This window comes from Colossoma macropomum, unplaced genomic scaffold, assembly GCF_904425465.1.
Source record: "Colossoma macropomum unplaced genomic scaffold, Colossoma_macropomum, whole genome shotgun sequence".
Lineage (NCBI taxonomy): Eukaryota > Metazoa > Chordata > Actinopteri > Characiformes > Serrasalmidae > Colossoma > Colossoma macropomum.
In genome coordinates, this window is record NW_023494809.1 from 29249547 (window position 1) to 29275758 (window position 26212).

General features: G+C 38.5%; 3 protein-coding genes across 6 annotated transcripts; all 3 read right to left on the minus strand.

The window, feature by feature from the left end:
* Positions 1-1015: 1015 nt before the first annotated feature.
* Positions 1016-7621, minus strand: LOC118799135 (putative leucine-rich repeat-containing protein DDB_G0290503). 2 transcript variants are annotated; one of them, XM_036558852.1, is made up of 7 exons: positions 7247-7621; positions 6194-6268; positions 5971-6045; positions 2979-3053; positions 2586-2660; positions 1963-2094; positions 1016-1586 (listed from the first exon to the last, which is right to left on the minus strand). In XM_036558852.1, exons 1-7 carry the CDS (start codon positions 7587-7589, stop codon positions 1309-1311), a joined length of 1053 nt encoding a protein of 350 aa, XP_036414745.1. In that variant the 5' UTR covers positions 7590-7621; the 3' UTR covers positions 1016-1308. The 2 variants fall into 2 exon arrangements, with proteins under 2 accessions (XP_036414745.1, XP_036414746.1); XM_036558853.1 differs by lacking the exons at positions 2586-2660; positions 2979-3053.
* A 1514-nt stretch (positions 7622-9135) lies between these two features.
* Positions 9136-15874, minus strand: LOC118799004 (interaptin-like). 2 transcript variants are annotated; one of them, XM_036558672.1, is made up of 7 exons: positions 15500-15874; positions 14447-14521; positions 14092-14166; positions 11099-11173; positions 10706-10780; positions 10083-10214; positions 9136-9706 (listed from the first exon to the last, which is right to left on the minus strand). In XM_036558672.1, exons 1-7 carry the CDS (start codon positions 15840-15842, stop codon positions 9429-9431), a joined length of 1053 nt encoding a protein of 350 aa, XP_036414565.1. In that variant the 5' UTR covers positions 15843-15874; the 3' UTR covers positions 9136-9428. The 2 variants fall into 2 exon arrangements, with proteins under 2 accessions (XP_036414565.1, XP_036414566.1); XM_036558673.1 differs by lacking the exons at positions 10706-10780; positions 11099-11173.
* A 1513-nt stretch (positions 15875-17387) lies between these two features.
* Positions 17388-23992, minus strand: LOC118799003 (putative leucine-rich repeat-containing protein DDB_G0290503). 2 transcript variants are annotated; one of them, XM_036558670.1, is made up of 7 exons: positions 23618-23992; positions 22565-22639; positions 22342-22416; positions 19351-19425; positions 18958-19032; positions 18335-18466; positions 17388-17958 (listed from the first exon to the last, which is right to left on the minus strand). In XM_036558670.1, the coding sequence occupies exons 1-7, from the start codon at positions 23958-23960 to the stop codon at positions 17681-17683; spliced, it is 1053 nt and encodes a 350-aa protein (XP_036414563.1). In that variant the 5' UTR covers positions 23961-23992; the 3' UTR covers positions 17388-17680. The 2 variants fall into 2 exon arrangements, with proteins under 2 accessions (XP_036414563.1, XP_036414564.1); XM_036558671.1 differs by lacking the exons at positions 18958-19032; positions 19351-19425.
* Positions 23993-26212: the final 2220 nt, after the last annotated feature.

The following is a 26212-nucleotide window of genomic DNA, read 5'->3' on the forward strand; positions in this document are numbered from 1 at the left end:
TGATTTCTTTTTTACTCAAAAATGAGCACTGTGAGATTCTAAAAGTTTTGTTATTGCTAAGCAAACAGTCATTTGTAACGGTGATCACAGAAGGTAGACGCTTGCGGATAAAGGAGTCCAACCAGGCTTTAATGTTGAAATCAGAATCCATTCGTAGTCAAAAAGCAGTCAAAAATGTCAAGGCACAAAACAGAGAACCCAAGCAAACAATCCAGAGGGGTAAACCAGAAATCAGAGTCGGGGAAACGAGAATACAAGTCATACACGAAAATCAACACCATAGAAATAACGCTCAGTAGTTCACGAATGAAGCAATACCTCGCAACTAACTATTGCTAAAGCCCGGGCTTATAAGCTAGTCTGAAGTAGTCATGTGATAAAACATACAGGTGTTACACATTAAAACTCAGGCGATCGTGAACGCTGATAGGAGCGAGTGTGGAGATCAGCAGTCAGTCACTCTGGGAGATGTAGTCCATGTGTGGAATGGAGTCTGTAGGCAGTGAGGAGGTCATGTGATCTCCCAGAGGATTCTGGGAGATCGAGTCCATAGCCTCGTTGGTGATATTCGTGACATCATTCATAAGGACATTTATGAATTCCATATTTCTTTTAATCATGACAAAAACATGATCAATGATACATGTTCAGTAGTACATATTCTATATGCTTTTCCGAATAGCTACAGTGATGGAGTCTTCCCAAGATTTAAAAATGAGCATTCTGTTCTCAATTGCTGAAAATCATACTAAAGAACAGTTGAAAGGAAATAATAGTGTAACACAACTCTTTATTAGTGGAACTGGAGAGCTGCATCAACACGAGCCAACTTGATCACATGATCATCTGTGGAAAATCTCTCTGATAACAGAAGTGCAGCAGCTTGTATCAGCTGACATCATGACATCATGTTTTACAGCTCACAAACTCAATTTTAATTTTTATTACATCAGTTCACAATTCACAGTAATATGAATTACTCAGAGGTCAAAAACTGCTAATTAAAATTTAGAAATTGTGTTTTGCTGAGTGAAGCAAGGTTTATCATGAGTGAATTCCTATTTTTCCTTTGACAACGACAGGATAAGAAGAACATTGTACACTGGTTCAAATGAAAAAATAAATGAGATAATAAAAAGAAAATGTAAAAAATAGCCTTTTGTGACTAAAATCATAGTAAAGAACAGTTGGAAATGAGAAAAAAAGAAGAAAAACAGGATGATAAATAATAATGAATACAAACAATTTCATGTACATGGAAATTCATTTTTTTCTCTCTTTTCCATTGAATATTTATAGATGAACTGCTCAAATAGAAAACAGCATGTGACCACTAAAGGTGCAATGATGAAAGTCACTATCATATATCCATGAATTAGGGTGGAGTTTAATACAGACGACGTCTCCTACTTCCAGTAACAGTGAGACTCCATTAGAGGAACTCACTCTGTGCTGGTCCTGATAAGCATATGTTCCAGCTACCTGATGTCCATTCTTATGTAATTGCACTGCTACAACTCTTCCACTATATCCGTGGATGTGGAATCTGAACTGGTAGACTCCTCTCACAGGCGCAGTGAAAATTCCTGTTGAAAGGTAAATATTGGTAAAAATAGCAAACTATATAATATATGGTGGGAATGGAGGAAGAATCCTCCCTTAACTCTGTTCATTATACTGCGAAATTACATTATATTTTTAGGAGTTTAGCATTTTAGCAAACCGTCCATTAGTCATTTTTACAGAATGTATCATTTACATGTAAATGTATAAATGATTACAGTGAATCTTGACAAATGCGATAAAACAGACAAAAAAGTTTTCAGTTAGAATTTATTTTAATATAAATATATCTCTTAAAATTATATATTTATATTATATACATTAAAATATACTGTGAAAAAAATAATTATGAATGGTTATACTATACATGTACAATATAATCTTTTAGAAACAGTTCACCTGTAGCTGGGTTGTAAGCTTTGCCGATGTTGGTGAAGACGTTTTTGTAGACCAGAGGAAATAAAGTGCTGTATGGCCCAGTATGACCATCTCCATCTACTAAAAGTGATGCTGAAAACGCCACTTTTCTCTCTTCAATAAACAGAACATTTTACACTTTTAGTCACATAACGTGGAAACTGACTCTAGTTCTTGTTCATTACATTAAAACATTGTTTTAATACTGACTTACAGTATTATACTAGCAATAAAGTCGATGAGATAAAACATCTAAATCCAAATATCATTATAGTGTCTTCGTTTAATTACAGGTCAAAGTGGATTTATTAATTACTGCTTTTTTTATTTGCATTTAATTTTTTTTTACAATTGGAATTTAGTATTAGTGTTCAAGTTTAATAATTTGCCACATGAAGTGAACTATTAATTATACAGATTCATTTGCAGCTGAATCTGTATATCTCAGGTTGGTTAGAAAGTGAGTTAGATTGTGTACATTAAATCATTATAAGCTAGTCTGAAAACAACAAGTGCAATGATGTCAGCAGCTTCCTCACATTTTATATTCTACATCCTCCTCTCACATCTTTCTCAACTGTTTTATAGAAATTTGAATTGATTACCTTGATTCTCCACTTTCAGGCTCTCCACTTGGTTCTCTGTGACCTTGAATGAGGTTTTCAAGTCTTTCAGTTCCTCTGAGTAACAGTGCATACAGTAGATCTGTTACAGTCATTCATATCTCAAGTGAAAGCACATTTATTTTCATAAAACTATATTCAAAATCCAACAATTCACGAAGAAAGGGTGATGCTGAGTATGTATACTTTTTCTCTGAGACTGATCTGGGAATGATTAATGTTGAATGGTGTTTTTTTATTCATGCAAAAAAGCTGAATGTGTATGTCTACTTTAATAAATCCTATACTCGGAAATTCATAGAACACAGTAAAACTTGGGATGTAAGAGAATATTCCTCTTTTTCAATTATAAACAAATAGATTTGAAATAATTACCATCATTTTTTCTCTTCAGCTCCTTCAGTTCAGTCCCAAATCTTGTCTCCATGGTGCTCTGATTCACCATTTGAGCTTCAGATTAACACATTAAACAAAATGCAAAATAAAACACAACATGAGCAAAAGAATCACTGTTATTTGAAGTTAGTGTATCACATTACAGACCAGACCAGGGTGGGTCGTTAAATGGAATAAGTTATAAATTAGAAGACTCTGTGTGAAACTGACATGCACTGTATGGACAAAAGCATTGGGACACCTACACGTTACACCTACAGCAGCTTTTATGAATCCCATTCTAAATCCATAGGCATTAACGTGGAGATTGTCCCCCTTTGCAGCTCTAACAGCTTCCACTCTTCTGGGAAGCTTCCTACAAGATGTTGGAGAGAGTCTGTGGGAATTTTTGCTCATTCATACAGAAGAGCATTTGTGAGGTCAGACGAGAGGGCCTGGCTCACAACCTCTGTTCAAGTTCATCTCAAAGGTGTGTGATGGGGTTGAGGTCAGGGCTCTGTGAGGGCCAGTCAAGTTCTTCCACACCAAACTCACCCAGTCAGGCCTTTATGGAGCTGCTTTGTGCACTGGGGCTCAGTCATGCTGGAACAGGAAAGGTTCTTCCCCAAACTGTTCCCACAAAGTTGGAAGTGTACAATTGTCCAAAATGTCTTGGTGCTGAAACATTAAGATTTCCCTTCACTGGAACTAAGGGTTCTAGATCAACCCCTAAAAAAAAGCCCCATATCATCATCCCTCCTCCACCAAACTTTACAGCTGGCACAGTGCAGTCAGGCAGGTAATGTTCTCCTGGCATTCGCCAAACCCAGACTCATCCATCAGACTGACAGATAGAGAAGCTGACGTTTCCACTGCTCCAGAGTCCAGAGGTGGTGCTTACACCGGGTGCAGATTAGGTGTGGAGCCTCAGGGAAGAAACTCTTCCTGACCCTGCTGGTGCGGGAATGGAGGCTTCTGTTACGCCTGCTAGTTGGGAGGTGGGTAAAAAGTCCATGGTTAGGATGAGAAACGTCCTTGATCATGTTCCTCACCCTGTCCAGGCGGCGCATATGGAAAATATTCTCAATGGAGGGTAACTGGGTTCCTGTGATGCGTTGCGCAGTTTTCACCACCCGCTGGGGGGCTTTGCGGTCAGATGCGGAGCAGTTGCCGAACCACACCAAGATGCAGTTTGTGAGTATGCTCTCAATGGTACAGTGGTAAAAGTTCACCAGTATCCCGGAACACAGGTGAGCTTTCTTGAGGCTCCATAGGAAGTAAAGACACTGTTGCTTTTTTGACTATAATGGAGGAGTTTAGGAACCAGGTGAGATCATCAGAGATGTGAAAACCAAGGAACTTGAAGTCAGACACGCGCTCTACCTCAGCTCCACTGATGTAGATGGGGGACTGTGTCTGGCTCCTACCCCTCCTAAAGTCCAATATGATCCCCTTGGTTATCTGGGGGTTAAGCGCCAGGTTGTTGTCGTCACACCATGCCGCCCGGTGCTGCACCTCGTCCGTGTAGGCCATCTCATCATCACCTCTGATCAGACCTATCATCGTGGTGTCATCCGCGAGCTTGATTATGAAGTTAGAGCCATAAACAGGAACACAGTCATGGGTGAACAGGGAGTACAGAAGAGGGCTCAGCACACAGCCTTGTGGTATGCCGGTGTTCAGGATGATGTGGAGGAGAAGAGTTTGTCTAAATTAACAGACTGAGGTCTGTCAGTCAGGAAGTGCAGAGTCCAATTGCACAGAGATGTGCTGATACCAAGCTGGTTAAGCTTTAAGATCAGCTTGGTGGGGATCACTGTGTTAAATGGTAAACTTAAGTCAATGAACAGCATTCTGATATATGAGTTTTGAAAATCCAGGTGTGTCAGTACAGTGTGGAGAGCTGTAAAAATGGTGTCCTCCGTTGACCTGTTGCAGCGGTAGGCAAACTGGTGTGAGTCCAGTGTAGCAGGCAGACGTGTTTTCATTGGGAGACAGGTTTGGACTGCAGACAGGCCAGTCTAACACCCACCCTCTATGTTTATGCAGTCATGCTGTTGTAACGTGAAGTATGTGGCTTGACTTTGTCATGTTGAAATAAGCCTGAATGAGTTTGAAGAAGATGTCATCTAGAAGGCAGCATATCGCTGTTGTCAGAACACTGTTGTATCTCCATTTTTGATGTTTTTCAGTTTTGGACATAATGTGAAAACACCTGTTACCCTTTACATTGTATGTAAATTTCCTGATGTGTAGACTAAATGAAATGACGTAAAATGACTTGGAAAAATGTCTGGTTCCATTGACTAGCATTAAGAGTAAAGTAGGTTTTATCATTCTCCTGTAAAGTTGCCATTTTGGAGATATGAGGTTTTCTTCTGACAACAGCGATTTCTCCAACATGTGCATATCCTTCAGTGCCTTCACATATGTGCAAGGTACTCACAACCCCTCCCTACAAACCACCATGACAGACTCTAGATTTTGAACTTCAGATTTGCCCAGATTCCCTTAATTTTTTACTGATATTAGTTACAGCAAATTCCTTGTAATCACTTATTGAGGAACGTTGTTCTTAAAGTTATACTGTCCCAACTTTTTTGGAATTGAAATTGAAATTTTGTAACACTGCTCAAGTTTAACAAGTTACCATATATAATGAACTGTTTGTTATACAGATCTAGTAACAGCCAACTCAGCACAACAGAATGAAGCACTGCAGTCAGCATTAGACAGCATGACTGTAAAATGTGCCTGACACCATGTTGATGAATGAACTGCTGCACAGTGAGTATCAGGAAGATTAGAAAAATGTGTGTTAGTGTGTTTGTTAGAAAATGAGTTAGATTGTACACATTAAGTGGGACCCTTTGAATAATTATAAGCTAGTCTGAAAACAACAAAATATGTTCAACTGCAATGATGTCAGCACTTTCTTCAAATGTTACATTCTCTTTTGACAATTTTCTCCATAGACGGTTGAATTGATTACCTTGATTCTCCTGTTTCAGGCTCTCCACTTGGTTCTCTGTGACCTTGAATGAGGTTTTCAAGTCTTTCAGTTCCTCTAAGCAACAATGCATACAGTAGATCTGTTACAGTCATTCATATCTCAAGTGAAAGCACATTTATTTTCATAAAACTGCATTCCAATCCCACAATTCTTGAATTATTTCACTTATAATAGATAGATAAAATAGATTATGAATAATTACCATCACTTTTTCTTTTCAGCTCCTCCAGTTCAGTCCCAAATCTCGCCTCCATGGTGCTCTGATTCACTGTTTGAGCTTCAGATAAAAGTATGGAATAAAATGTATTGAACACAACATGCGCAAAAGCATCATTGTTATTTCAAACCAGTTTCTCAGATTATAGGGGAGACCAGGGTGTGTTGTCATATAAACTGAAAGCTGGGAGACTTTGTGTGACCTATTTATGTAACAACAACAGAAAATGTCAAATTTGTGTAAAAAAAGAGCACAGATTTGATGCATTTAATGACTTTTGGAACATGGACTAGTTGCAGCATTTGTTTATACCAATGTGCATGTAAAATAAGTACATCCACTTTTGGATTTCTATGTGCAGAAAGGATTAGTATTATTGTTGTTTCTAATTTTATTCTTATTACTGGTATTATAAATGATATTGATAATAGGCTTGGTTACTTAACCTCAAATTAAGCTTTTTTGTTTAACTATTATGCTAAAATTTACATGCACTTCTACCAGATGGGAGTTTGATTGTACAGATACAACAAAGATGGAGTGACTGAATAACAAAACTGTCTGGGAAACTTGTGTGTGTTCATATTTGACTGTGTGCAGCTTGAGAGACGGTGAAGTTGCAATTTGGTTCACACTCACATTAATGCTGGTTAAAGGTTGCGTCTCATGTTTTAACTCTGTGGTTTTCAGTCCTGGTCCTGCAGTAACACTGCCCTACATGTAATGCTCTCTCTGCTCTAACACACCCAGCTCACTTCAGGAGGAGCTTCTTAATCAGATACTTGGTTTTTAAGTAGTTCAGGTGTCTTGGAAGCAGGAAATACTCTAAAAGTGCAGGACAGTGTGACTCTAGCACCAGGACTGAGACTCAGAAATGACAGATATGGTATCTTTTATCAAACTTTGAAAGATATAGAGCAAATGAGCAGTTATAAAGGCTGAGATAAAAAGTGTTACCACTCGTCCACGTCTCCTCTACTTATTGTTTTTTACTTCTCTTTGATTAACATTAAGACAGAAACCTGTTCAGTGACACACCTTGGTTTATCTGACTCTGCTCCTCATTCTTCCTCTTGAGTTCCTCCACTTGACTCTCACTGGCTCTCAGTCTGCTCTCCATGCTGTTCACTGCAGTCGTCGTGTGTCTCTGCTCAACTTTCAGCTCTGCCAGCATAGCGCTCATCTCTCTCAGTGCAGAGTGGATGTCCGGCTGGCAGCTTTGTTGGGTGGAGGTTGTGGCTGGACGTTCAGTTCTGGGATCCTCAGCCTGAATCTGGTTGTCTTTGCCTTCATAATGACTCAGAGTGATGTCCTTCACACTGACCGACTGTCCCTCCAACAAACTGCAGCACAGCAGCACCAGCAGAGAAACAGCTCTCATCCTTAACAGGCTTCCTTTGTCTTATTGGGGTTAAGTGGTGGACTAGTATATGCATATATTTATAGTGTGCACTAGTTAGTCATTAACTGTGTTGTAATAATGTTGTGTACGCTTTTATTCTCGCTCTAAAATAAATCTTCAATAGCTGATATGTTTTATCTCATCTTGGCCTTGAAAACACCATAGAACAAAGTAAACGTGATGTTTTCATGGTAGCAGCACGTTTTCTTGTGGAGGTGCAGTTAAAACGTGAAGGCTGATTACTGGAAGGAAGCTTTTTTCACATGTTCAGTGTCTGTGTCTGTCAAGCAAGAGATTTGAGGGAAAATTTATTATTTGTACATTTCACAAAACAAACATTAAAATGTAAACAGTTTACATGTTGCACCGTTTTTTTCATGGTTAAAATGAAAAATTGTTCCACTTCTTGAGGTCAATACTTTTTAGATGCAATATATTAATCTCAAGCAACATTTTATACAGCTATTAATTTTTGCCCTGTGTAGTTTATTTCATTTTTTTCTCCATAATTTGATTTCTTTTTTACTCAAAAATGAGCACTGTGAGATTCTAAAAGTTTTGTTATTGCTAAGCAAACAGTCATTTGTAACGGTGATCACAGAAGGTAGACGCTTGCGGATAAAGGAGTCCAACCAGGCTTTAATGTTGAAATCAGAATCCATTCGTAGTCAAAAAGCAGTCAAAAATGTCAAGGCACAAAACAGAGAACCCAAGCAAACAATCCAGAGGGGTAAACCAGAAATCAGAGTCGGGGAAACGAGAATACAAGTCATACACGAAAATCAACACCATAGAAATAACGCTCAGTAGTTCACGAATGAAGCAATACCTCGCAACTAACTATTGCTAAAGCCCGGGCTTATAAGCTAGTCTGAAGTAGTATGTGATAAAACATACAGGTGTTACACATTAAAACTCAGGCGATCGTGAACGCTGATAGGAGCGAGTGTGGAGATCAGCAGTCAGTCACTCTGGGAGATGTAGTCCATGTGTGGAATGGAGTCTGTAGGCAGTGAGGAGGTCATGTGATCTCCCAGAGGATTCTGGGAGATCGAGTCCATAGCCTCGTTGGTGATATTCGTGACATCATTCATAAGGACATTTATGAATTCCATATTTCTTTTAATCATGACAAAAACATGATCAATGATACATGTTCAGTAGTACATATTCTATATGCTTTTCCGAATAGCTACAGTGATGGAGTCTTCCCAAGATTTAAAAATGAGCATTCTGTTCTCAATTGCTGAAAATCATACTAAAGAACAGTTGAAAGGAAATAATAGTGTAACACAACTCTTTATTAGTGGAACTGGAGAGCTGCATCAACACGAGCCAACTTGATCACATGATCATCTGTGGAAAATCTCTCTGATAACAGAAGTGCAGCAGCTTGTATCAGCTGACATCATGACATCATGTTTTACAGCTCACAAACTCAATTTTAATTTTTATTACATCAGTTCACAATTCACAGTAATATGAATTACTCAGAGGTCAAAAACTGCTAATTAAAATTTAGAAATTGTGTTTTGCTGAGTGAAGCAAGGTTTATCATGAGTGAATTCCTATTTTTCCTTTGACAACGACAGGATAAGAAGAACATTGTACACTGGTTCAAATGAAAAAATAAATGAGATAATAAAAAGAAAATGTAAAAAATAGCCTTTTGTGACTAAAATCATAGTAAAGAACAGTTGGAAATGAGAAAAAAAGAAGAAAAACAGGATGATAAATAATAATGAATACAAACAATTTCATGTACATGGAAATTCATTTTTTTCTCTCTTTTCCATTGAATATTTATAGATGAACTGCTCAAATAGAAAACAGCATGTGACCACTAAAGGTGCAATGATGAAAGTCACTATCATATATCCATGAATTAGGGTGGAGTTTAATACAGACGACGTCTCCTACTTCCAGTAACAGTGAGACTCCATTAGAGGAACTCACTCTGTGCTGGTCCTGATAAGCATATGTTCCAGCTACCTGATGTCCATTCTTATGTAATTGCACTGCTACAACTCTTCCACTATATCCGTGGATGTGGAATCTGAACTGGTAGACTCCTCTCACAGGCGCAGTGAAAATTCCTGTTGAAAGGTAAATATTGGTAAAAATAGCAAACTATATAATATATGGTGGGAATGGAGGAAGAATCCTCCCTTAACTCTGTTCATTATACTGCGAAATTACATTATATTTTTAGGAGTTTAGCATTTTAGCAAACCGTCCATTAGTCATTTTTACAGAATGTATCATTTACATGTAAATGTATAAATGATTACAGTGAATCTTGACAAATGCGATAAAACAGACAAAAAAGTTTTCAGTTAGAATTTATTTTAATATAAATATATCTCTTAAAATTATATATTTATATTATATACATTAAAATATACTGTGAAAAAAATAATTATGAATGGTTATACTATACATGTACAATATAATCTTTTAGAAACAGTTCACCTGTAGCTGGGTTGTAAGCTTTGCCGATGTTGGTGAAGACGTTTTTGTAGACCAGAGGAAATAAAGTGCTGTATGGCCCAGTATGACCATCTCCATCTACTAAAAGTGATGCTGAAAACGCCACTTTTCTCTCTTCAATAAACAGAACATTTTACACTTTTAGTCACATAACGTGGAAACTGACTCTAGTTCTTGTTCATTACATTAAAACATTGTTTTAATACTGACTTACAGTATTATACTAGCAATAAAGTCGATGAGATAAAACATCTAAATCCAAATATCATTATAGTGTCTTCGTTTAATTACAGGTCAAAGTGGATTTATTAATTACTGCTTTTTTTATTTGCATTTAATTTTTTTTTACAATTGGAATTTAGTATTAGTGTTCAAGTTTAATAATTTGCCACATGAAGTGAACTATTAATTATACAGATTCATTTGCAGCTGAATCTGTATATCTCAGGTTGGTTAGAAAGTGAGTTAGATTGTGTACATTAAATCATTATAAGCTAGTCTGAAAACAACAAGTGCAATGATGTCAGCAGCTTCCTCACATTTTATATTCTACATCCTCTTCTCACATCTTTCTCAACTGTTTTATAGAAATTTGAATTCATTACCTTGATTCTCCACTTTCAGGCTCTCCACTTGGTTCTCTGTGACCTTGAATGAGGTTTTCAAGTCTTTCAGTTCCTCTGAGTAACAGTGCATACAGTAGATCTGTTACAGTCATTCATATCTCAAGTGAAAGCACATTTATTTTCATAAAACTATATTCAAAATCCAACAATTCACGAAGAAAGGGTGATGCTGAGTATGTATACTTTTTCTCTGAGACTGATCTGGGAATGATTAATGTTGAATGGTGTTTTTTTATTCATGCAAAAAAGCTGAATGTGTATGTCTACTTTAATAAATCCTATACTCGGAAATTCATAGAACACAGTAAAACTTGGGATGTAAGAGAATATTCCTCTTTTTCAATTATAAACAAATAGATTTGAAATAATTACCATCATTTTTTCTCTTCAGCTCCTCCAGTTCAGTCCCAAATCTTGTCTCCATGGCGCTCTGATTCACCATTTGAGCTTCAGATTAACACATTAAACAAAATGCAAAATAAAACACAACATGAGCAAAAGAATCACTGTTATTTGAAGTTAGTGTATCACATTACAGACCAGACCAGGGTGGGTCGTTAAATGGAATAAGTTATAAATTAGAAGACTCTGTGTGGAAATGACATACACTGTATGGACAAAAGCATTGGGACACCTACACGTTACACCTACAGCAGCTTTTATGAATCCCATTCTAAATCCATAGGCATTAACGTGGAGATTGTCCCCCTTTGCAGCTCTAACAGCTTCCACTCTTCTGGGAAGCTTCCTACAAGATGTTGGAGAGAGTCTGTGGGAATTTTTGCTCATTCATACAGAAGAGCATTTGTGAGGTCAGACGAGAGGGCCTGGCTCACAACCTCTGTTCAAGTTCATCTCAAAGGTGTGTGATGGGGTTGAGGTCAGGGCTCTGTGAGGGCCAGTCAAGTTCTTCCACACCAAACTCACCCAGTCATGCCTTTATGGAGCTGCTTTGTGCACTGGGGCTCAGTCATGCTGGAACAGGAAAGGTTCTTCCCCAAACTGTTCCCACAAAGTTGGAAGTGTACAATTGTCCAAAATGTCTTGGTGCTGAAACATTAAGATTTCCCTTCACTGGAACTAAGGGTTCTAGATCAACCCCTAAAAAAAAGCCCCATATCATCATCCCTCCTCCACCAAACTTTACAGCTGGCACAGTGCAGTCAGGCAGGTAACGTTCTCCTGGCATTCGCCAAACCCAGACTCGTCCATCAGACTGACAGATAGAGAAGCTGAAGTTTCCACTGCTCCAGAGTCCAGAGGTGGTGCTTACACCGGGTGCAGATTAAGTGTGGAGCCTCAGGGAAGAAACTCTTCCTGACCCTGCTGGTGCGGGAATGGAGGCTTCTGTTACGCCTGCTAGTTGGGAGGTGGGTAAAAAGTCCATGGTTAGGATGAGAAACGTCCTTGATCATGTTCCTCACCCTGTCCAGGCGGCGCATATGGAAAATATTCTCAATGGAGGGTAACTGGGTTCCTGTGATACGTTGCAGTTTTCACCACCCGCTGGGGGGCTTTGCGGTCAGATGCGGAGCAGTTGCCGAACCACACCAAGATGCGGTTTGTGAGTATGCTCTCAATGGTACAGTGGTAAAAGTTCACCAGTATCCCGGAACACAGGTGAGCTTTCTTGAGGCTCCATAGGAAGTAAAGACACTGTTGCTTTTTTGACTGTAATGGAGGAGTTTAGGAACCAGGTGAGATCATCAGAGATGTGAAAACCAAGGAACTTGAAGTCAGACATGCGCTCTACCTCAGCTCCGCTGATGTAGATGGGGGACTGTGCCTGGCTCCTACCCCTCCTAAAGTCCAATATGATCCCCTTGGTTTTCTGGGTGTTGAGCGCCAGGTTGTTGTCGTCACACCATGCCGCCCAGTGCTGCACCTCGTCCGCGTAGGCCATCTCATCATCACCTCTGATCAGACCTATCATCGTGGTGTCATCCGCGAGCTTGATTATGAAGTTAGAGCCATAAACAGGAACACAGTCATGGGTGAACAGGGAGTACAGAAGAGGGCTCAGCACACAGCCTTGTGGCATGCCGGTGTTCAGGATGATGTGGAGGAGAAGAGTTTGTCTAAATTAACAGACTGAGGTCTGTCAGTCAGGAAGTGCAGAGTCCAATTGCACAGAGATGTGCTGATACCAAGCTGGTTAAGCTTTAAGATCAGCTTGGCGGGGATCACTGTGTTAAATGGTAAACTTAAGTCAATGAACAGCATTCTGATATATGAATTTTGACAGTCTAGGTGTGTCAGTACAGTGTGGAGAGCTGTAAAAATGGTGTCCTCCGTTGACCTGTTGCAGCGGTAGGCAAACTGGTGTGAGTCCAGTGTAGCAGGCAGACGTGTTTTCATTGGGAGACAGGTTTGGACTGCAGACAGGCCAGTCTAACACCCACCCTATATGTTTATGCAGTCATGCTGTTGTAACGTGAAGTATGTGGCTTGACTTTGTCATGTTGAAATAAGCCGGAATGAGTTTGAAGAAGATGTCATCTAGAAGGCAGCATATCGCTGTTGTCAGAACACTGTTGTATCTCCATTTTTGATGTTTTTCAGTTTTGGACATAATGTGAAAACACCTGTTACCCTTTACATTGTATGTAAATTTCCTGATGTGTAGACTAAATGAAATGACGTAAAATGACTTGGAAAAATGTCTGGTTCCATTGACTAGCATTAAAAGTAAAGTAGGTTTTATCATTCTCCTGTAAAGTTACCATTTTGGAGATATGAGGTTTTCTTCTGACAACAGCAATATGTTTCTCCAACACGTGCATATCCTTCAGTGCCTTCACATATGTGCAAGGTACTCACAACCCCCCCCCTACAAACCACCATGACAGACTCTAGATTTTGAACTTCAGATTTGCCCAGATTCCCTTAATTTTTTACTGATATTAGGTACAGCAAATTCCTTGTAATCACTTATTGAGGAACGTTGTTCTTAAAGTTATACTGTCCCAACTTTTTTGGAATTGAAATTGAAATTTTGTAACACTGCTCAAGTTTAATAAGTTATATATATATAATGAACTGTTTGTTATACAGATCTAGTAACAGCCAACTCAGCACAACAGAATGAAGCACTGCAGTCAGCATTAGACAGCATGACTGTAAAATGTGCCTGACACCATGTTGATGAATGAACTGCTGCACAGTGAGTATCAGGAAGATTAGAAAAATGTGTGTTAGTGTGTTTGTTAGAAAATGAGTTAGATTGTACACATTAAGTGGGACCCTTTGAATAATTATAAGCTAGTCTGAAAACAAAATATGTTCAACTGCAATGATGTCAGCACTTTCTTCAAATGTTACATTCTCTTTTGACAATTTTCTCCATAGACGGTTGAATTGATTACCTTGATTCTCCTGTTTCAGGCTCTCCACTTGGTTCTCTGTGACCTTGAATGAGGTTTTCAAGTCTTTCAGTTCCTCTAAGCAACAATGCATACAGTAGATCTGTTACAGTCATTCATATCTCAAGTGAAAGCACATTTATTTTCATAAAACTGCATTCCAATCCCACAATTCTTGAAGAATGGGTAATGCTGAGAACAATATTTGTGTGATGAGTGGTGGACTTTTTATGATTTTACATCTACTTTAACAGATTTCACACTTGGAAATTCATAGAGCACAGTTAAAACAGGACATTTGAGAAAATTCCTCTATTTCACTTATAATAGATAGATAAAATAGATTATGAATAATTACCATCACTTTTTCTTTTCAGCTCCTCCAGTTCAGTCCCAAATCTCGCCTCCATGGTGCTCTGATTCACTGTTTGAGCTTCAGATAAAAGTATGGAATAAAATGTATTGAACACAACATGCGCAAAAGCATCATTGTTATTTCAAACCAGTTTCTCAGATTATAGGGGAGACCAGGGTGTGTTGTCATATAAACTGAAAGCTGGGAGACTTTGTGTGACCTATTTATGTAACAACAACAGAAAATGTCAAATTTGTGTAAAAAAAGAGCACAGATTTGATGCATTTAATGACTTTTGGAACATGGACTAGTTGCAGCATTTGTTTATACCAATGTGCATGTAAAATAAGTACATCCACTTTTGGATTTCTATGTGCAGAAAGGATTAGTATTATTGTTGTTTCTAATTTTATTCTTATTACTGGTATTATAAATGATATTGATAATAGGCTTGGTTACTTAACCTCAAATTAAGCTTTTTTGTTTAACTATTATGCTAAAATTTACATGCACTTCTACCAGATGGGAGTTTGATTGTACAGATACAACAAAGATGGAGTGACTGAATAACAAAACTGTCTGGGAAACTTGTGTGTGTTCATATTTGACTGTGTGCAGCTTGAGAGACGGTGAAGTTGCAATTTGGTTCACACTCACATTAATGCTGGTTAAAGGTTGCGTCTCATGTTTTAACTCTGTGGTTTTCAGTCCTGGTCCTGCAGTAACACTGCCCTACATGTAATGCTCTCTCTGCTCTAACACACCCAGCTCACTTCAGGAGGAGCTTCTTAATCAGATACTTGGTTTTTAAGTAGTTCAGGTGTCTTGGAAGCAGGAAATACTCTAAAAGTGCAGGACAGTGTGACTCTAGCACCAGGACTGAGACTCAGAAATGACAGATATGGTATCTTTTATCAAACTTTGAAAGATATAGAGCAAATGAGCAGTTATAAAGGCTGAGATAAAAAGTGTTACCACTCGTCCACGTCTCCTCTACTTATTGTTTTTTACTTCTCTTTGATTAACATTAAGACAGAAACCTGTTCAGTGACACACCTTGGTTTATCTGACTCTGCTCCTCATTCTTCCTCTTGAGTTCCTCCACTTGACTCTCACTGGCTCTCAGTCTGCTCTCCATGCTGTTCACTGCAGTCGTCGTGTGTCTCTGCTCAACTTTCAGCTCTGCCAGCATAGCGCTCATCTCTCTCAGTGCAGAGTGGATGTCCGGCTGGCAGCTTTGTTGGGTGGAGGTTGTGGCTGGACGTTCAGTTCTGGGATCCTCAGCCTGAATCTGGTTGTCTTTGCCTTCATAATGACTCAGAGTGATGTCCTTCACACTGACCGACTGTCCCTCCAACAAACTGCAGCACAGCAGCACCAGCAGAGAAACAGCTCTCATCCTTAACAGGCTTCCTTTGTCTTATTGGGGTTAAGTGGTGGACTAGTATATGCATATATTTATAGTGTGCACTAGTTAGTCATTAACTGTGTTGTAATAATGTTGTGTACGCTTTTATTCTCGCTCTAAAATAAATCTTCAATAGCTGATATGTTTTATCTCATCTTGGCCTTGAAAACACATAGAACAAAGTAAACGTGATGTTTTCATGGTAGCAGCACGTTTTCTTGTGGAGGTGCAGTTAAAACGTGAAGGCTGATTACTGGAAGGAAGCTTTTTTCACATGTTCAGTGTCTGTGTCTGTCAAGCAAGAGATTTGAGGGAAAATTTATTATTTGTACATTTCACAAAACAAACATTAAAATGTAAACAGTTTACATGTTGCACCGTTTTTTCATGGTTAAAATGAAAAATTGTTCCACTTCTTGAGGTCAATACTTTTTAGATGCAATATATTAATCTCAAGCAACATTTTATACAGCTATTAATTTTTGCCCTGTGTAGTTTATTTCATTTTTTTCTCCATAATTTGATTTCTTTTTTACTCAAAAATGAGCACTGTGAGATTCTAAAAGTTTTGTTATTGCTAAGCAAACAGTCATTTGTAACGGTGATCACAGAAGGTAGACGCTTGCGGATAAAGGAGTCCAACCAGGCTTTAATGTTGAAATCAGAATCCATTCGTAGTCAAAAAGCAGTCAAAAATGTCAAGGCACAAAACAGAGAACCCAAGCAAACAATCCAGAGGGGTAAACCAGAAATCAGAGTCGGGGAAACGAGAATACAAGTCATACACGAAAATCAACACCATAGAAATAACGCTCAGTAGTTCACGAATGAAGCAATACCTCGCAACTAACTATTGCTAAAGCCCGGGCTTATAAGCTAGTCTGAAGTAGTCATGTGATAAAACATACAGGTGTTACACATTAAAACTCAGGCGATCGTGAACGCTGATAGGAGCGAGTGTGGAGATCAGCAGTCAGTCACTCTGGGAGATGTAGTCCATGTGTGGAATGGAGTCTGTAGGCAGTGAGGAGGTCATGTGATCTCCCAGAGGATTCTGGGAGATCGAGTCCATAGCCTCGTTGGTGATATTCGTGACATCATTCATAAGGACATTTATGAATTCCATATTTCTTTTAATCATGACAAAAACATGATCAATGATACACGTTCAGTAGTACATATTCTATATGCTTTTCCGAATAGCTACAGTGATGGAGTCTTCCCAAGATTTAAAAATGAGCATTCTGTTCTCAATTGCTGAAAATCATACTAAAGAACAGTTGAAAGGAAATAATAGTGTAACACAACTCTTTATTAGTGGAACTGGAGAGCTGCATCAACACGAGCCAACTTGATCACATGATCATCTGTGGAAAATCTCTCTGATAACAGAAGTGCAGCAGCTTGTATCAGCTGACATCATGACATCATGTTTTACAGCTCACAAACTCAATTTTAATTTTTATTACATCAGTTCACAATTCACAGTAATATGAATTACTCAGAGGTCAAAAACTGCTAATTAAAATTTAGAAATTGTGTTTTGCTGAGTGAAGCAAGGTTTATCATGAGTGAATTCCTATTTTTCCTTTGACAACGACAGGATAAGAAGAACATTGTACACTGGTTCAAATGAAAAAATAAATGAGATAATAAAAAGAAAATGTAAAAAATAGCCTTTTGTGACTAAAATCATAGTAAAGAACAGTTGGAAATGAGAAAAAAAGAAGAAAAACAGGATGATAAATAATAATGAATACAAACAATTTCATGTACATGGAAATTCATTTTTTTCTCTCTTTTCCATTGAATATTTATAGATGAACTGCTCAAATAGAAAACAGCATGTGACCACTAAAGGTGCAATGATGAAAGTCACTATCATATATCCATGAATTAGGGTGGAGTTTAATACAGACGACGTCTCCTACTTCCAGTAACAGTGAGACTCCATTAGAGGAACTCACTCTGTGCTGGTCCTGATAAGCATATGTTCCAGCTACCTGATGTCCATTCTTATGTAATTGCACTGCTACAACTCTTCCACTATATCCGTGGATGTGGAATCTGAACTGGTAGACTCCTCTCACAGGCGCAGTGAAAATTCCTGTTGAAAGGTAAATATTGGTAAAAATAGCAAACTATATAATATATGGTGGGAATGGAGGAAGAATCCTCCCTTAACTCTGTTCATTATACTGCGAAATTACATTATATTTTTAGGAGTTTAGCATTTTAGCAAACCGTCCATTAGTCATTTTTACAGAATGTATCATTTACATGTAAATGTATAAATGATTACAGTGAATCTTGACAAATGCGATAAAACAGACAAAAAAGTTTTCAGTTAGAATTTATTTTAATATAAATATATCTCTTAAAATTATATATTTATATTATATACATTAAAATATACTGTGAAAAAAATAATTATGAATGGTTATACTATACATGTACAATATAATCTTTTAGAAACAGTTCACCTGTAGCTGGGTTGTAAGCTTTGCCGATGTTGGTGAAGATGTGTTTGTAGATCAGAGGAAATAAAGTGCTGTATGGTCCAGTATGACCACTTTCACCTGCTGTTAGAGATGCTGAAAACGCCACTTTTCTCTCTTCAATAAACAGAACATTTTACACTTTTAGTCACATAACGTGGAAACTGACTCTAGTTCTTGTTCATTACATTAAAACATTGTTTTAATACTGACTTACAGTATTATACTAGCAATAAATTCGATGAGATAAAACATCTAAATCCAAATATCATTATAGTGTCTTCGTTTAATTACAGGTCAAAGTGGATTTATTAATTACTGCTTTTTTTATTTGCATTTAATTTTTTTTTACAATTGGAATTTAGTATTAGTGTTCAAGTTTAATAATTTGCCACATGAAGTGAACTATTAATTATACAGATTCATTTGCAGCTGAATCTGTATATCTCAGGTTGGTTAGAAAGTGAGTTAGATTGTGTACATTAAATCATTATAAGCTAGTCTGAAAACAACAAGTGCAATGATGTCAGCAGCTTCCTCACATTTTATATTCTACATCCTCTTCTCACATCTTTCTCAACTGTTTTATAGAAATGTGAATTTATTACCTTGATTCTCCACTTTCAGGCTCTCCACTTGGTTCTCTGTGACCTTGAATGAGGTTTTCAAGTCTTTCAGTTCCTCTGAGTAACAGTGCATACAGTAGATCTGTTACAGTCATTCATATCTCAAGTGAAAGCACATTTATTTTCATAAAACTATATTCAAAATCCAACAATTCACGAAGAAAGGGTGATGCTGAGTATGTATACTTTTTCTCTGAGACTGATCTGGGAATGATTAATGTTGAATGGTGTTTTTTTATTCATGCAAAAAAGCTGAATGTGTATGTCTACTTTAATAAATCCTATACTCGGAAATTCATAGAACACAGTAAAACTTGGGATGTAAGAGAATATTCCTCTTTTTCAATTATAAACAAATAGATTTGAAATAATTACCATCATTTTTTCTCTTCAGCTCCTTCAGTTCAGTCCCAAATCTTGTCTCCATGGTGCTCTGATTCACCATTTGAGCTTCAGATTAACACATTAAACAAAATGCAAAATAAAACACAACATGAGCAAAAGAATCACTGTTATTTGAAGTTAGTGTATCACATTACAGACCAGACCAGGGTGGGTCGTTAAATGGAATAAGTTATAAATTAGAAGACTCTGTGTGGAAATGACATACACTGTATGGACAAAAGCATTGGGACACCTACACGTTACACCTACAGCAGCTTTTATGAATCCCATTCTAAATCCATAGGCATTAACGTGGAGATTGTCCCCCTTTGCAGCTCTAACAGCTTCCACTCTTCTGGGAAGCTTCCTACAAGATGTTGGAGAGAGTCTGTGGGAATTTTTGCTCATTCATACAGAAGAGCATTTGTGAGGTCAGACGAGAGGGCCTGGCTCACAACCTCTGTTCAAGTTCATCTCAAAGGTGTGTGATGGGGTTGAGGTCAGGGCTCTGTGAGGGCCAGTCAAGTTCTTCCACACCAAACTCACCCAGTCAGGCCTTTATGGAGCTGCTTTGTGCACTGGGGCTCAGTCATGCTGGAACAGGAAAGGTTCTTCCCCAAACTGTTCCCACAAAGTTGGAAGTGTACAATTGTCCAAAATGTCTTGGTGCTGAAACATTAAGATTTCCCTTCACTGGAACTAAGGGTTCTAGATCAACCCCTAAAAAAAAGCCCCATATCATCATCCCTCCTCCACCAAACTTTACAGCTGGCACAGTGCAGTCAGGCAGGTAATGTTCTCCTGGCATTCGCCAAACCCAGACTCATCCATCAGACTGACAGATAGAGAAGCTGACGTTTCCACTGCTCCAGAGTCCAGAGGTGGTGCTTACACCGGGTGCAGATTAGGTGTGGAGCCTCAGGGAAGAAACTCTTCCTGACCCTGCTGGTGCGGGAATGGAGGCTTCTGTTACGCCTGCTAGTTGGGAGGTGGGTAAAAAGTCCATGGTTAGGATGAGAAACGTCCTTGATCATGTTCCTCACCCTGTCCAGGCGGCGCATATGGAAAATATTCTCAATGGAGGGTAACTGGGTTCCTGTGATACGTTGCAGTTTTCACCACCCGCTGGGGGGCTTTGCGGTCAGATGCGGAGCAGTTGCCGAACCACACCAAGATGCGGTTTGTGAGTATGCTCTCAATGGTACAGTGGTAAAAGTTCACCAGTATCCCGGAACACAGGTGAGCTTTCTTGAGGCTCCATAGGAAGTAAAGACACTGTTGCTTTTTTGACTGTAATGGAGGAGTTTAGGAACCAGGTGAGATCATCAGAGATGTGAAAACCAAGGAACTTGAAGTCAGACACGCGCTCTACCTCAGCTCCGCTGATGTAGATGGGGGACTGTGCCTGGCTCCTACCCCTCCTAAAGTCCAATATGATCCCCTTGGTTTTCTGGGTGTTGAGCGCCAGGTTGTTGTCATCACACCATGCCGCCCAGTGCTGCACCTAGTCCGTGTAGGCCATCTCATCATCACCTCTGATCAGACCTATCATCGTGGTGTCATCCGCGAGCTTGATTATGAAATTAGAGCCATAAACAGGAACACAGTCATGGGTGAACAGGGAGTACAGAAGAGGGCTCAGCACACAGCCTTGTGGTATGCCGGTGTTCAGGATGATGTGGAGGAGAAGAGTTTGTCTAAATTAACAGACTGAGGTCTGTCAGTCAGGAAGTGCAGAGTCCAATTGCACAGAGATGTGCTGATACCAAGCTGGTTAAGCTTTAAGATCAGCTTGGCGGGGATCACTGTGTTAAATGGTAAACTTAAGTCAATGAACAGCATTCTGATATATGAATTTTGACAGTCTAGGTGTGTCAGTACAGTGTGGAGAGCTGTAAAAATGGTGTCCTCCGTTGACCTGTTGCAGCGGTAGGCAAACTGGTGTGAGTCCAGTGTAGCAGGCAGACGTGTTTTCATTGGGAGACAGGTTTGGACTGCAGACAGGCCAGTCTAACACCCACCCTCTATGTTTATGCAGTCATGCTGTTGTAACGTGAAGTATGTGGCTTGACTTTGTCATGTTGAAATAAGCCTGAATGAGTTTGAAGAAGATGTCATCTAGAAGGCAGCATATCGCTGTTGTCAGAACACTGTTGTATCTCCATTTTTGATGTTTTTCAGTTTTGGACATAATGTGAAAACACCTGTTACCCTTTACATTGTATGTAAATTTCCTGATGTGTAGACTAAATGAAATGACGTAAAATGACTTGGAAAAATGTCTGGTTCCATTGACTAGCATTAAAAGTAAAGTAGGTTTTATCATTCTCCTGTAAAGTTACCATTTTGGAGATATGAGGTTTTCTTCTGACAACAGCAATATGTTTCTCCAACACGTGCATATCCTTCAGTGCCTTCACATATGTGCAAGGTACTCACAACCCCCCCCTACAAACCACCATGACAGACTCTAGATTTTGAACTTCAGATTTGCCCAGATTCCCTTAATTTTTTACTGATATTAGTTACAGCAAATTCCTTGTAATCACTTATTGAGGAACGTTGTTCTTAAAGTTATACTGTCCCAACTTTTTTGGAATTGAAATTGAAATTTTGTAACACTGCTCAAGTTTAACAAGTTACCATATATAATGAACTGTTTGTTATACAGATCTAGTAACAGCCAACTCAGCACAACAGAATGAAGCACTGCAGTCAGCATTAGACAGCATGACTGTAAAATGTGCCTGACACCATGTTGATGAATGAACTGCTGCACAGTGAGTATCAGGAAGATTAGAAAAATGTGTGTTAGTGTGTTTGTTAGAAAATGAGTTAGATTGTACACATTAAGTGGGACCCTTTGAATAATTATAAGCTAGTCTGAAAACAAAATATGTTCAACTGCAATGATGTCAGCACTTTCTTCAAATGTTACATTCTCTTTTGACAATTTTCTCCATAGACGGTTGAATTGATTACCTTGATTCTCCTGTTTCAGGCTCTCCACTTGGTTCTCTGTGACCTTGAATGAGGTTTTCAAGTCTTTCAGTTCCTCTAAGCAACAATGCATACAGTAGATCTGTTACAGTCATTCATATCTCAAGTGAAAGCACATTTATTTTCATAAAACTGCATTCCAATCCCACAATTCTTGAATTATTTCACTTATAATAGATAGATAAAATAGATTATGAATAATTACCATCACTTTTTCTTTTCAGCTCCTCCAGTTCAGTCCCAAATCTCGCCTCCATGGTGCTCTGATTCACTGTTTGAGCTTCAGATAAAAGTATGGAATAAAATGTATTGAACACAACATGCGCAAAAGCATCATTGTTATTTCAAACCAGTTTCTCAGATTATAGGGGAGACCAGGGTGTGTTGTCATATAAACTGAAAGCTGGGAGACTTTGTGTGACCTATTTATGTAACAACAACAGAAAATGTCAAATTTGTGTAAAAAAAGAGCACAGATTTGATGCATTTAATGACTTTTGGAACATGGACTAGTTGCAGCATTTGTTTATACCAATGTGCATGTAAAATAAGTACATCCACTTTTGGATTTCTATGTGCAGAAAGGATTAGTATTATTGTTGTTTCTAATTTTATTCTTATTACTGGTATTATAAATGATATTGATAATAGGCTTGGTTACTTAACCTCAAATTAAGCTTTTTTGTTTAACTATTATGCTAAAATTTACATGCACTTCTACCAGATGGGAGTTTGATTGTACAGATACAACAAAGATGGAGTGACTGAATAACAAAACTGTCTGGGAAACTTGTGTGTGTTCATATTTGACTGTGTGCAGCTTGAGAGACGGTGAAGTTGCAATTTGGTTCACACTCACATTAATGCTGGTTAAAGGTTGCGTCTCATGTTTTAACTCTGTGGTTTTCAGTCCTGGTCCTGCAGTAACACTGCCCTACATGTAATGCTCTCTCTGCTCTAACACACCCAGCTCACTTCAGGAGGAGCTTCTTAATCAGATACTTGGTTTTTAAGTAGTTCAGGTGTCTTGGAAGCAGGAAATACTCTAAAAGTGCAGGACAGTGTGACTCTAGCACCAGGACTGAGACTCAGAAATGACAGATATGGTATCTTTTATCAAACTTTGAAAGATATAGAGCAAATGAGCAGTTATAAAGGCTGAGATAAAAAGTGTTACCACTCGTCCACGTCTCCTCTACTTATTGTTTTTTACTTCTCTTTGATTAACATTAAGACAGAAACCTGTTCAGTGACACACCTTGGTTTATCTGACTCTGCTCCTCATTCTTCCTCTTGAGTTCCTCCACTTGACTCTCACTGGCTCTCAGTCTGCTCTCCATGCTGTTCACTGCAGTCGTCGTGTGTCTCTGCTCAACTTTCAGCTCTGCCAGCATAGCGCTCATCTCTCTCAGTGCAGAGTGGATGTCCGGCTGGCAGCTTTGTTGGGTGGAGGTTGTGGCTGGACGTTCAGTTCTGGGATCCTCAGCCTGAATCTGGTTGTCTTTGCCTTCATAATGACTCAGAGTGATGTCCTTCACACTGACCGACTGTCCCTCCAACAAACTGCAGCACAGCAGCACCAGCAGAGAAACAGCTCTCATCCTTAACAGGCTTCCTTTGTCTTATTGGGGTTAAGTGGTGGACTAGTATATGCATATATTTATAGTGTGCACTAGTTAGTCATTAACTGTGTTGTAATAATGTTGTGTACGCTTTTATTCTCGCTCTAAAATAAATCTTCAATAGCTGATATGTTTTATCTCATCTTGGCCTTGAAAACACAAGATAACAAAGTAAACGTGATGTTTTCATGGTAGCAGCACGTTTTCTTGTGGAGGTGCAGTTAAAACGTGAAGGCTGATTACTGGAAGGAAGCTTTTTTCACATGTTCAGTGTCTGTGTCTGTCAAGCAAGAGATTTGAGGGAAAATTTATTATTTGTACATTTCACAAAACAAACATTAAAATGTAAACAGTTTACATGTTGCACCGTTTTTTCATGGTTAAAATGAAAAATTGTTCCACTTCTTGAGGTCAATACTTTTTAGATGCAATATATTAATCTCAAGCAACATTTTATACAGCTATTAATTTTTGCCCTGTGTAGTTTATTTCATTTTTTTCTCCATAATTTGATTTCTTTTTTACTCAAAAATGAGCACTGTGAGATTCTAAAAGTTTTGTTATTGCTAAGCAAACAGTCATTTGTAACGGTGATCACAGAAGGTAGACGCTTGCGGATAAAGGAGTCCAACCAGGCTTTAATGTTGAAATCAGAATCCATTCGTAGTCAAAAAGCAGTCAAAAATGTCAAGGCACAAAACAGAGAACCCAAGCAAACAATCCAGAGGGGTAAACCAGAAATCAGAGTCGGGGAAACGAGAATACAAGTCATACACGAAAATCAACACCATAGAAATAACGCTCAGTAGTTCACGAATGAAGCAATACCTCGCAACTAACTATTGCTAAAGCCCGGGCTTATAAGCTAGTCTGAAGTAGTCATGTGATAAAACATACAGGTGTTACACATTAAAACTCAGGCGATCGTGAACGCTGATAGGAGCGAGTGTGGAGATCAGCAGTCAGTCACTCTGGGAGATGTAGTCCATGTGTGGAATGGAGTCTGTAGGCAGTGAGGAGGTCATGTGATCTCCCAGAGGATTCTGGGAGATCGAGTCCATAGCCTCGTTGGTGATATTCGTGACATCATTCATAAGGACATTTATGAATTCCATATTTCTTTTAATCATGACAAAAACATGATCAATGATACACGTTCAGTAGTGCATATTCTATATGCTTTTCCGAATAGCTACAGTGATGGAGTCTTCCCAAGATTTAAAAATGAGCATTCTGTTCTCAATTGCTGAAAATCATACTAAAGAACAGTTGAAAGGAAATAATAGTGTAACACAACTCTTTATTAGTGGAACTGGAGAGCTGCATCAACACGAGCCAACTTGATCACATGATCATCTGTGGAAAATCTCTCTGATAACAGAAGTGCAGCAACTTCTATCAGCTACTCTTGTGTCCTTGGTCAACATAATCCACCATAACATCACGTTTTACTGCTTACAAACTCAATTTTATGAAGTCAGTTCACGTTTCATAGTAAAATGAATTACTCAGAGGTCAAAAACTGCTAAATCAAACTGATAAATTATGTGCTTTGCTAAGAGTGAAAATGGTTACATAAATAAAGCAACATTTAATTTGACACTTCATTGTGAGTGAATTCCCTCTTTGCCTTCAGCTAGAAGAGCATGGAACACTGGAACACTGGTTAAAAGTATTTTTAAAAATCACATTCTGTTGACAGTGAGTAAAAATGATAGTATAGAACAGTTGGAAACAAGAAATAAGAAAAACAGAATGATAAATAATAATGAATACACACTAATAATAAATTCCTTATATGGAAACACATTTTAACTTTCTCTTATTCCATCAGCTATTTAATGATGAGCTGCTCAAATAGAAAACAGCATGTTGCCACTAAAGGTGCTGTGATTAAACCAATCATCAAATATCCATGAATTAGGGTGGAGTTTAATACAGACGACGTCTCCTACTTCCAGTAACAGTGAGACTCCATTAGAGGAATTGACGATGTGCTGGTCTTGATAAGAATGTGCTCCAGCTACATGATGTCCATTCCTATGTAATTCCACTGCTACAACTCTTCCACTATATCCGTGGATGTGGAATCTGAACTGGTAGACTCCTCTCACGGGCGCAGTGAAAATTCCTGTTGAAAGGTAAATATTGGTAAAAATACCAAACTATATAATATATGGTGGGAATGGAGGAAGAATCCTCCCTTAACTCTGTGAATTTTACTGCGAAAT